General features: G+C 31.2%; 1 protein-coding gene across 1 annotated transcript; it reads left to right on the top strand.

The window, feature by feature from the left end:
- The first annotated feature begins 374 nt into the window (after positions 1 to 374).
- LOC137928780 (neural proliferation differentiation and control protein 1) lies at positions 375 to 12,572 on the top strand. The gene is made up of 6 exons (XM_068771791.1): positions 375 to 466; positions 1,258 to 1,356; positions 2,690 to 2,833; positions 4,242 to 4,397; positions 11,865 to 11,967; positions 12,336 to 12,572. The coding sequence occupies exons 1-6, from the start codon at positions 375 to 377 to the stop codon at positions 12,432 to 12,434; spliced, it is 693 nt and encodes a 230-aa protein (XP_068627892.1). The 3' UTR covers positions 12,435 to 12,572.
- Positions 12,573 to 13,015: the final 443 nt, after the last annotated feature.

Here is a 13,015-nt window from a genome sequence, read left to right as displayed (position 1 = left end):
TTTCCAATCAAGGTGAATAATGTATATATTTTGAAATACGCTAAATTTATTATTTTTTTCTATTGGTATGCGTCAGGCCAATATTCTGGCAGCACAAAGTTTCCTGGACAATAAATGATTTTAATATGTAGTGATCCGAATTTTAAAAACACTCTTTCTTAGTATATTATCATTACGTTATTTATTATTTTTAAAGCTGTTCATTTGTAAATAGGGTGTACCATATATTAAGTAAGAGCAAATAAGCTACTATACGTTTACAGCTTTGAAGATTTTACACCTATAACCAATCAGCCTATATGTACATTAATTTATAAAGAAACATAGCACCTCAGTTTATTCCGTGTAAAGTTTTTCGTTACTTCGCTTTCAAAATGATGCTAGCAAACTCGGTTGTCTTGCATAAGGAATTTTCAAAGATTACATTTTTCAACAAAGCAGAGATAGCAATCTCAATGTTATCCAAGTTAGTTTTTCGTATTTCATTTTAATACTGAGAATGGTATTGTGTTATGCAATATTCCAGATGCTAGCCTAGCCTATAGTTTATAATGAAATATAACTCGTTTATACTGTATTTGTTTTGAACAAGGACAATTACTATTTTCTACTGAACGCAAATATACCTTATGAAGCTAAAACCTCCATACAGGTTACATAGTTGTTGAGATTCAATTTCAGGTTTTTAATTTTATTTAAATTAGTAACCTAACCACCTCTGTCTTGTTACAAACTTAAGCTTCCACATCGTATGAGAAGTTCACTGTAAACTTGTATAGTAACAATAACTTGCCGTTTTATTTTAGCAAATGAGTAAAACAAACATTTTACTTAGTAGAGATTTACTTTAAATACGTTTTACTAACGTATTCGAGGCTGAACCAAATATTCAGCTCTTTCATTTTGTACTAACTAATATGTCTTGGGGAAGGTATTTTAAAATAACTATTACGTTACTTGCACATATAAATAAAATAATTATTTAACTACTGTAATCAGATCATGCTGTGCACATGTTTAAATATATATAATTTGTATTATATGTAAATTAATAATTTTTCGAATCAATATTTTTAATTTTAATAATTATTTTAAAATTGACTTTTTTGTTTCAAGAGTTGGTTAGTAGTTTCACACACAACATAGTTAATTTTTTATAATCATTATTAATTTGGCGAGTAATTATTGTTGTATTCAGACAACACTTGCTTCCAATGGCTGATCTGATCACAGTAGAGAAAGTAACATTAATTACAGGGCTAATAAGGAATACCGCTTACCCGTCTCCCTAATACCAGCCAACCTGGGTTGGTTGAAAATAACCCATACGAGTGTTGAACCTAATACCGAGAAGAGGTGAAGAAAAAAAATCTATAAGAACTTAGTGATTGCCTTCCCACATCCGTGCCATCCTGTTAGTCGCATGGGAACACTACATTTCCTCATTGGTTCAGAACACAAATTCGGCATCAATTCGCACTGCATCGTACATGATTTCTCAATATATAAATTTAAATCTCAAAATTGGAACCAAAACATCTATTACAATTCAAAGTAAAGAAATGTGCTGTTCAATTTTTTTTGTTATTTTTTCATTCGCTCGTTAAAAGATATTTGGTTCCGGGATTAGTAACTACACGTAAAATGCTTTAGCTCGGTGAAATATATATTAATTTGTTACAATGTTCTTTTGTGACAAGTGTGTTTTTATTAATAATTTTATCATAGTTTATTCAAAGAAGCAACGTAATTTTTAGTAGATGGTCCACCAGCATCTCAAGAAATTTATTTCCACTTATTCGATACTTGTGAAGTAGCATGGTACCGTTCAGTTCTTTTGTCTCCGGAGCTTCTTCTTGATAGTAGCGTTTATAGAATACACTTTATATACCAAGCTTTTAGTTTTATCCAATAGTTGGTACGAATAAACGAGTTCGCCTGTTTTCTACTACGATATGATATGTTACCCCCATCTAATACTTCCTTTTTTTAGTTTGATTTAGATGTTTATAATGAGTTTAGAAATTCTTTGTTCATTTTGAAGAAAAGATTTATGTAATATAGAGATAAAAGAAAGATAAAATTTTTACGTGTTCGTTTATTACTAATTATGTGTAAATTGAAAGTCGCGCCTAAACACTCGCATGTTGAATGACGTCCTGTGTACAGCTTTCAGTCATCGGTTAATCGTACCAAGTAGTGGGCTCTTACAAAATGTAGTATCACTCTAACACTTAGATCTATGCACAAACTTTCGCATACAGGCGTAGGTGTACATGCAGCCACCGTGTTAATATTCTGTCACTTACATAAGTACAATATGGCTTAGCTTTATGTGTCAATATATTTTATATCAACGTTACACATATGTTTACATTTAGGTACTGAAGTATCTATATAATAATAGAAGCTAATTGAATTAATAAAATTATAATATTAATAAAATAATATTTTTATATCTTAATTGTAGTTAAGCACTGAGTGGTATAAAATGTAACGTGCTAAGTTTTAACACTTAAAGTGTATGGTTATATTTTTTGAACTTTCAACCACGAAAAGTTGAGATTTCAAGAAATATATTTAAAGAAAATACTGCATGTACATTTTAAAGTGGAATTCAATTGCGCCTGTATGCGAAGGGGTTTTTTTTATAAATAATTGGTATTTTAAGTATTAATTGGTTTTGTAGTAACAAGAACATCAAGCCCAAGCCTAACGTGTTCTACCCCTCAACTCCGGATCCGGAAAAAGCGCTCCACGGTATTATACTAATTACAGTGTTCGCTGCCTCCTCCACCATAGTCGTGGGAGCACTCGTATATGGGTGGTACATGTAAGTATTGATTTTACTATTTGTCACTGTTTTTAACTTTTCTCGTAATTTACGTTCGTAGGTAAGTTATTTGAAGGGCGCCCGACCGGCGCTTGTGCGGAGCTCCGTCTAGACCACACTAGACTGCTGTCAAACCTGTTTAACGCAATATATCAATAATTTCACTAACGAACCGATGTAATGCAAATTTATTCAGCGCATATCAAGGTCATGACTATGGCGCCACGGCTCTCAACTATCACGGGTTATCGGAATGACCTTCACGGATCACTGGGCTTCTTTATTAACTAGAAGTGAAGCTTTTAATAAAAGATCCGAGAAAATTTATTAATATGCTTGGCCGCTGACTCTCGCATAGGAATATATATTTTTTTCATATAACGTCGGGTTAATTTATTATAACATGAGATATATTGTAACTTTTCATCAAAAGAAAATAAAATCTCTTTAACGATACGGGCGTAAGAATTTTTTTATTGGAACCATTATAGAGCAATTATTTGGATCATTTAATCGGAATCCTCAAATAAATAAACACCCTGAAACGTGTCTATGTCCCGATGGTCTTCATTATGTTCAAAATTATTGACTGGCGGCTACCAATATCTTAATAATATCAATATCAATATCTTAATGAAAAACAATTCATTTCTAAAATTACCTTCCTATAACATAGACAGCAATATCTTATTCTAGAACATCTTTCTTTGTTATGAAGGCACATATTTGATAGCTACGGACAGCTGTTCTAAGTTATAGGAAAGTAAAAATGATGTCGTCATTCCTTTCGTTGTAATTTTTCTCTCCATCTTTCTTTAACCTTCTGTCTTGAAGATAATTAGAATGGAATATAGCCAAATTAGTCAAGCCGTTTCCCAGTTTTGTGTTTTGTAACACTTTTGTCCAATATTCTTTAGTTACGCGTATGTAAATGAAACTTCTCTTACAACTCCCTCAGTATTTTAAGTCTACGACCGATGTGTTAGTAGTAATGACTTATGACAGTGTTACGTTTCTTACTTCTGGCCACATTGGTAACTTCACTCAAAGGCCAATGCCTTTCTTGAGATATCATTGTAACCAACATTTCTCGGAGAATAAATAGGGTGAAGTGGCAGTATCATTACATGACGCGGAGAATAGGTGGCCACTTTTACATTTAAGCTCTGGAGAAGTAACCACGGACCATTGAGCGCAGCGTAGGAGGTCCACCTACACGACACTAGACAGGCAAAATTGTTAAGGACATATAAAGGTGCCGAATGCAGACCGCTTTCAACCGATCCTATTACTATTCTATGGACGAGTGCACGGCGTACGGCTACAATATTGAAGAAATTAACGTTTATTTGTTTAATTTTGTATACAATAAGTATATTTCTTTAATGGTTTCAATATTTTCGTTTAGCTTTATAAGACAGGGACCACCCTCAGTAGACGTTGAATATCCGAACTACGGAGTTACCGGCCCCACTGCCGATGCTCCCGGAGACCGCCGTCTTGCTCGCTCGGCCCAAATGTATCACTATCAACACCAAAAGCAACAAATCATCGCTATGGAACAGTAAGTAACCTTAATAACTCCTATTCAATTTTATTTAACATCGCACAATTAAAAGAACGTAATTAATAGTTGATATTTAACAAATAACAGAAACTTTTATAGTTGTGTACAAGTATAAAATAATCATTGATTATTAATATAAAACTTTAAAAATTTACGCATACATTACTCATGAAATAAAATTTATTTTGTAACGTTTTTTTTTTTAATGTTGAAATATCCTAGTAATACCAATGTATGTCCAAACTTATTAGCCATTGTAGTTAGTCTATTATACGTAAAATGAGGTCACAGTATAGTTCCACCTGTGTTATATTTCTGGAACATTAAAATAAAAATATAACCTCGATATAATCCGTTAAAAATTATATTTATTTCATGAGTTACAATGTGATTTTTTTGTTAAAAACGTAATGTAAAGAAGATTAATAATAAATATTTCCAACACGATAGTTTGAGAAGTAATCAAGGAAAGCAAACAGAGATTGCGGCGCGGCATGAGATGCGAGATAAGGGTTGTCGACAAGGCAACAGCCTGATATTGCCACTGTACAAACACTTACTCAAACCTTACAGAACACTGATTACCTCTAATTAAACTTACGTTAATTATTGCGCAATTTATTTCGTTATATTCATGTACATGAAGTAAATAATATGATGTACTTTGTTGACTAACGTAGATAATACCACAGAAAAGCACTGCGAAGTTGAATTAGATTTTGATCATGGTTCTAGTCCATTTTTGGGTCCGAAAATTCGTTTACATATACCACAAAGACCGGAGTTTTCAATTGCGATTGGTGTTACAAATGCGACACACTGATCAATATTCAAAACGCGTGCGAGTCGCTTCTACAACATAGAATAACTAAAAAAAGTTCATGAGAAATAAATTGGTTGTGATTAGCCGCCGCTGGTTTGATGCTATGGACTTGAGAGGCACATTTCTACTTTCAATATTGGTTTATTATTTTTTTCATGTCGTAAATATTGATTTCAGAAGATGATTTCACATTAAATGTGTGATTGATTATTTAAAAATCATTATAGTTTTCGATCATTTCGCTGAATTTTTATTTGATGTAATAACCTCTTGTGTAAAAAGTAAGTTCAAAATTGTTCCTAATAGTGTTTTAAAAACGGTTTCGGTTCAACCCTGCGTTTAACTGATATCGACTGTTGTAATCATCTAAGGCATCAACCGTTGAGCGAGTGAAGTCTATTGCGATGTCACGCTTCTCGAGCGTTATCAATTAGATAGTAGAACTATGTCGATAGAGCAGCGAACAAGTTAATAGGTTTGCAATTAATTTTGTGTATTTTAAAAATTATTTCAAATATGTCATCTAATTTCTTTCAGATATGAATATAATTAGGTTTTTATTATTTTAACATGCTTAACCGCATTAAATCATTAGTTAGTGCTTCTAAGCAGTAACTAAACGATACGGCGTTTATATAAAGATTATTAATTAGAGACTTATTATAAGGAAGGTGCTTTTATGTCATTAATAAATATCATTTGTGTATATCCATCTATCTTCACGTGCTATTTTACTAAGTTTTTGGAATATTATTATAGCTTTCAGAGATTGAGTTTTTGTTAAGAAAATTATACGTCGATGAATATAAATTTGTAGACATAATAGCTGAAAAATAGAGAAGAAACTAGGTGATATGTTACTTTGCAAAAGCGAACATATAAGTTGGAACAATTGATATATTACCTTAATTGGTTAACATAAATGATATTATGATAATGTGGGCAGACGTCCCTCTCAAGGTCGTCGGAAAACGCTGAATGCAAGCCTCTTCCAACAGATCATATCAGAAATTTGTAGAAGAGGCTTGTATCTAGCTTATGTAAATAAACTGTGTAGAAATTTTTTTTCAAAATAATTGTGCAGCCATTTTTGGTATAACTAACATGGCTAATGAAAAAAGGTATATACAACAGTAAGGAATTTTTAACAATTGTTTAATTATAACGTCTAGATATTAGTTGTACAGGAGGCCTTTTGACAACAGGTTCAACGAAGGAGAAGGGCCGGGCCAGATCCTGTCAGCAGAAAAACTTATGCCTAATCTGTAAGTTAATACAGATAATAATAATGGTGTATAAACTTACATGGTACTATACATATTTATGTATATATTTAAGATACTTTAAAATATATTAAAGTATTCTAACCGAGCTGTAGTTAATCACTTATATGTATATAAGTCATTAACTGTCCGAATTATTGAGAGCTTGTCTTAAAGCTTTATTTTATAATAAAAATCAAAGTCTTATAATATTATTTGCTTATAATATAGAACATTTCGAATACAATTCCCAGTTTAAGTATCATAAAATAACCTGATAATAATACGTATAAAACAGAAGTTTCATTACTACAGGCAAACATCAGTGAGGTTTTAATTTCAACTTGTAAATAATTCTATATTTTTTTTTTACAATTTGCACCGGGAAAATTGAAAAATCCTTACATAAGATCTTTCTACGTAGAAAGTTCACCTTTGCAACTTTAATGAAGTAATTGAAAACGTGAAGAATTTTATATAATATTACAAATAACGTTTGATTTACTTGAACGTTATTTCGTAACTATCGATTCTCTATACAAAAAACACTTTTTTTTTAAATTAAAAGATTTTTTTTTACATCGTATTTGGTTTTCTGTTGGTAGGCTTTGTAATTCTGAGGTCAGGCCCAACGGTTGAGGACTGAGACTTATGAACGTAGGTTTCGGGTTTTATTCCAGGTATTCAATATAATATAATTTAATCTTTTTGGATTAACTATATAGGATTTACTTACAAGTTTCTAAAGGATTGGAAACAGCGTCCTCGGCGTACCATAATAGCACACTGCGATTGCCAATCCGACTGTTAAGAGTGGCGATTATGGTATAGATTATTAAAAAATTTTCGGCGAGGATTTATCGTTTAAAAAGAGAGAAGAGTGTGTAATTTTGATAAACGTACGTGTCTGTTAAATCCACACCCACGCAAAATCGGGTAATAAAGTAATGGCTAGCCCAATAAAAAAAATTAAAAAAGATCACCGCACTCTCAACTGCTTTACATTAAATAGTACATTTTAAACACGGTCGTTTTAGTTTGGAATTCGTTTCAAAATTTAACCATTGTAATATGATTTTTTGTCAATCGCATAAAGAGGGATTAATCACAACAACACATTACCTGAAAAAAAGATATAAAAATACAGATTTGGCGCATAAAAGTTAAAAATATCATAGAATGCATGTAGTTCCATTTTTGAAAGGTAATAGTTTGGAAAATAATCGGCACAAAACCTTTTTTTTTTCATTTTCTGATAGCTACCACTTGTCCTATCACCTGATTTACGTTAGTTCTCAAAAACGTTGATTTAAGGGACATTGGGTAGTTTTGAAAGTACATACTTATTTGAAAGAACGAATATTTGATCCAATTCATTGTTATTTATTATGACAGTCCATTAGAATGGCCGGTAGTCCGTTTCCATTACTGGCAAAGTAATATCAAAGAAAGGGGTTAATTTCGTTGGCAGACACGTCATAATATTTTTTAGGAATATTCAAATATCGCATTGGCAGAACTTATTTATTATTAAAATAATTACTTCTCCTCTGTTTACGACACTGTATCATCTTATGCTTGTATTCAAGAGATATTGTACTCCGTTATATGATTTATGTTCGTTATATGTTTTAATGAGTATAAAAAATTACTTACCAAATTCTTTTGTTTTACAATTTAAAACTTGTTAATATTTTTACATAGTTGTATTAAAGAGTAATTTATACTACGAGAGCGTAATTCTCTCTGATAAAAAGCTTGTTTTTTATTGTTAATGTCATTAAGTTTTTTAAGGTTTTAATAGAATACAAATTAATAATAAAAATAGGTATGCCCACATATTAAAATTATTTTTTTATTTGTTATAACTAAAAACTAATAGAATCGGATGAGCTAATTGAAGTTGCTAACATAGGTCACTTGAATACTTTCCTTCTTTTACGACAAAGTAAATATTTGTTACAATCATAAATAAAAAAACATTTAAAAAATTTATATAATAAGTAAAATTAAATAAGATCTAAACCTTTGCAAGTTAATTGAATGAGCCACACTGTTTTACTACTTGGAATTCTATTGCAACAGTATAAATGCATTGTGGGAGAGTCGCTAAATTAATCGAATTAAACGCTGAAACGCTTGGAAGGTTCTTGGGGTAAGCCCTGAGCACTTAGTGATTGGTTTGACTCAATTGTCCTTTGTAGTTAACAGTGAATTTAACTCATCCATTTCGAAGGTTTTGTGAAGTCAATACGTGCTATTATTAGCTCCGACATTGAATTTTCACAACGATTACATGCTTTGTGAGCATTGTAAGCGCTTGGAATTTCTTTTAAAAAACAAAACGAACCACTAATTACGCTCCAACGGAATCGTTTATTGCAGTGTCGATATCCTTAGTCGTTCTCGTTTGTAATGTAAACTCTAATTCAACGTAAACATTTAATTAAAGCTCACGTTAATTAGCGATTCCTTCTTGTGTAATTAATACCTTTATCAACTTAAAAAAAAACATTACTTTATTTACAAAATCAGGCTTTATTTATAAAATGTAACAAGCGTTTTAAACTAACAATTGACTGTATCAGTAGCTACAATATTTTAAAAGCAGTTAAGAGACATGCGAATTTTAGAATTGATTTTACGTAAAAGAAGTGACTCATGCATCTTGTTTTCTCAATTTTTTTTCAAATAGATCTATTGTTTCGTACAAATAAATATTCATAAATACCGACAATTTCTGAAGAGAATACCGAATTTGTAATATCTGTATAAAGAAGCAGATGACAGTCAATGTTCTTGTTGTAGTAAAGATTCACATTTTTTCCCCTAAAGTAAGTTATTGAAATCTTAAATCGTTAAATCCAAAAACGTGAAGTAAGTTATGAAAACGTGAATCTATATTTAATATCCGAGTTGGGAAATTGCACGTGACGCACGCAACTAAGAAGCCTATCAAACTTTAATGCTTTTATTATTTTCGGGTAAAGCCATATAAAAAGTTAAGAAACTTCACTCAACCAAAACAAAATAACTACATATTTCAAAATCTTGCAACACAAATTTTGTATTGCGCTATAATTATTTATTTCTCTTATTTAAATTACAATTTTAAGATGCGAACACGAATTGTGCCCAATTAATGCTTATCTGCAAGAATATTTCATACATCTATTGCGTTGTTATTTAATTGAAATCAGCAACCATTATTATATGTATCATCTTCAGCCGTGGCGGTAAAAACTCAAAGAGAAAAGTCGCTCCTTCCCCTCCTTCCGTGGTTTCTGTAAGAGCAGTTCACAGATGATGGGCAGCAGCAACTCTCGTTATTATTTGAATTAAAAAAAAAAAAACTGCGCTTGGGTACTCGGACGATAATCATGGCGAGAATCTCTCACTTACACCTATTTGAGAAAAAATTAAAAAAACTAGACAGCCCAAGGCAGCTCCACTACTCCTGACATGGAGAGCAGCCATGATAAAAGCGAGCATGGGATGCTAGGGATAGACGATTGCAGACCACTTTCAAACGGCTATAATTGGAAATCTATGCGGAAGGCCACCTTCTAGCACTAAACATGTCCAAGATCTAAAATTGTAATAATGATGTTTATCTTACTTTTACTTTTAATTTCAGTTAAATCCAAAAAACAAAATGTAACTTTAATATATCCTTTTTGAGGTTACTTCGATATTTATTCAAACTCCCAGAATAAATTTTTTACGAAAAAATTTAACAATCATTTTTAAGTATAAAAGGATAATCTCTATGAGCCCTTAAAAAAAAATTCGGTCTTAATTGTTAGCGATGTAAAAAAATATTTGATTTTAAAAATAAATACCTATCATATTACACTATGCTATTGAGGAACGATCGTTTTACTAAAATTTACTAAACGATCTACAAATTTAAACAATGTTCACCCAGGACAACATTTACTTTTGGTTGACCGTTGATAGCTTTTACAATATCGTCCATTGAAAGGCATGCTAAGTTGCACTTGCGCATATTAGATTAAAACAAGTCACACTTATTGAAAAAACACACACATATACTATAATGTACACAATTACGTGTTCACAAGCATAAATAAAAGCATACATGTTTTTATCAAACAAATCAGTTCATGCATTTTAATCAATTTAAATAAAAAAAAAACAGAAGGCGATGATGTTAAAGTACTAATAATTCTAAATTGGAAAAAAGTTTTCAAAATATATATCGTGTATTTCTCAGATCAGAGCGTGTTTGAAATACTCCTGCCATACTGTAAGTTGAAGGATGCTATTACTTAATTTATATTAAATTGGGCTATTCTGGCAATTTTCAGGAAAATATGAATACATTGGTAAATAAATGAATATTCCAAGTAATTACTATTTTTTTAACACTAAGCAACAAGACGAGCTATATCTTCTCTTGTCGTTGGATAATAATAACATAACAATGCCTTTTGCGCTCAATTTAGACTAAATGTGCAATTTTGTTAATACCATATTTTAACTAACTATTGACTTGTTTTCTTGCCTAATATTACCTAATAAAAACATCAAATTATAAGACATGTTTAATGGGAATACTAACATTGTCTGTTTTATTTTCAGGTATAATCCAATAACCCACACCCACTAAATATGAATGTAGTACATGACAGATATCAAATATTATAGAATATATTTTGGTAGCGTGTTGATGCGGGCCACAACACTTTTATGTTAGGAAGAGTTAGAAAATAATATAAACAACGAAAAAAAATATTCGTGTTTTTATTTGGTCACTGTTTACCATATGCCTCTTGAGTGTCATAAAAGTATTGTGGTGACGCATTCTATTTATAAACAATAATTTTCAAGCTATACCTTAAGTTCCGAAGTTTAATGCGCATACGGTTGGATTACATCGTGTGAAAATATATTAAAACATCGATAAAAAATGATTAAAATATGAGTGCTGTGTTGAAATAAAAAACCATTTGTAGTTCAAAAATTCTAAATATTTTGTTGGAAAATGCGTGTTTTTATACATAATGGTGTAACTGATTAATAGAGAAATGTGCTATTTACAACTATTTTATCATCTATTTATTATTTTTAAGACTTTCTATTGCACTGAATTATTTTCTTTTATATGTATTAAGTTTTCTTGTTGATCTACATTATATTTTTTTTCTATTATATATACAAATGCCTTTGCGAATTAAATAATTATTTAATTTTTATCTAATATTTTAAATGTGAATGTAAAGTTAAAAATGAGTTATCGATCAATGAACTGAGGAATCGAGCAGCTCCAACAGCAGTTCATCGACAAGTGTTATAAAGAGCTTTAAACAGCTTGTGGAAAAGCATATACACTGTTTTTTTTAATTATTTGTGCAGGAATGGAATGGAAACTCGGGACGGTTCTGTATCTGACCCTGATTCCGAAGAGGAGAATGCCGAAGGAGAATACACGGTCTACGAATGCCCTGGATTAGCAACTGTAAGTAAAAATATTGATATAAGGAGTTCATCAGGAAGCTCATCGCCAGGAAAGTGCGGACCAAGAACGTCCTGCTCAATGGTGTTGACGCCCGGAAGTGTATTCGTTTGTTTTATGGGGCAAAACAAACAATTTTTGTAACTTAGTGGTTACAGTGTTATGCATACATTTATATAACTTATGTGTTTATTAGAACATCACAAAAAGTGATCTTGCAAATAGTTTATTTTTTCAATTTGTTTCAAAATACAAAAGAGATAAGTATGATTTTAGTATTGTAAAATAGTGTCAGCTGTGTCATCTTACTGACGAAATTTTTTAGGAGAAATTATATAAACTGAGTTTCAATGAATAAAATGTGTGTGCAGACTGGCGAGATGGAGGTCAAGAACCCAATGTTCAAGGAAGACCCGGCTCCGGCAACACCCGGCACTTGCGAGCTCGTGCACCCTCAGCCCAAAGAATAAATTACTGCAACGAATCAAGGCTATCGAGAAAATATTGACGTCTATGTACTAGATATTCACAGGTTTTTAATACAGGACTAGGTAGACTCAAACACGGCTCTAACCAATGGTCCTGTATTTAATCTGCCGTACATTGCCTTTTAGGCAATGTTTGAATATACCTAGTTTATAAGTCATATATTTGATGTATTCTAGTTACTTAAATGTTACTTATAGAACAACTTCCTACTACAACACTTCAACTTTTCCATAACAAAACTATATGAATGAACTACAGTTTAATGATTTCATGTGGTATTACTACCACATAAATTGAAAACGATTCAAATCAAAACGTCATAACTTCTTACTCTTACAATGTTCAAACAAACAATCACACGTTGTACTGATTAAACTTTAATAATATTCTTAAGTATCTCCGTATTTATTTTACTGTTTGCCTATTTATTCTGCTGTGACGTTAGTTTTTTTCTAGTCGAGTTTTTTTTCTTTGTAACTTCAAAAAAATAGTTACATATCTTATACACAGTTATATAATATCTATTTGTTTTTAACAGATCAAATAATTATATATTTATTAC

This window comes from Battus philenor, unplaced genomic scaffold (genome assembly GCF_028537555.1).
Source record: "Battus philenor isolate CCGP_79_NKW_IND1 unplaced genomic scaffold, ilBatPhil1.0.hap1 SCAF_1, whole genome shotgun sequence".
In the NCBI taxonomy this organism is placed as follows: Eukaryota; Metazoa; Arthropoda; class Insecta; order Lepidoptera; family Papilionidae; genus Battus; species Battus philenor.
This window is presented reverse-complemented; position numbering and strand designations above follow the sequence as displayed.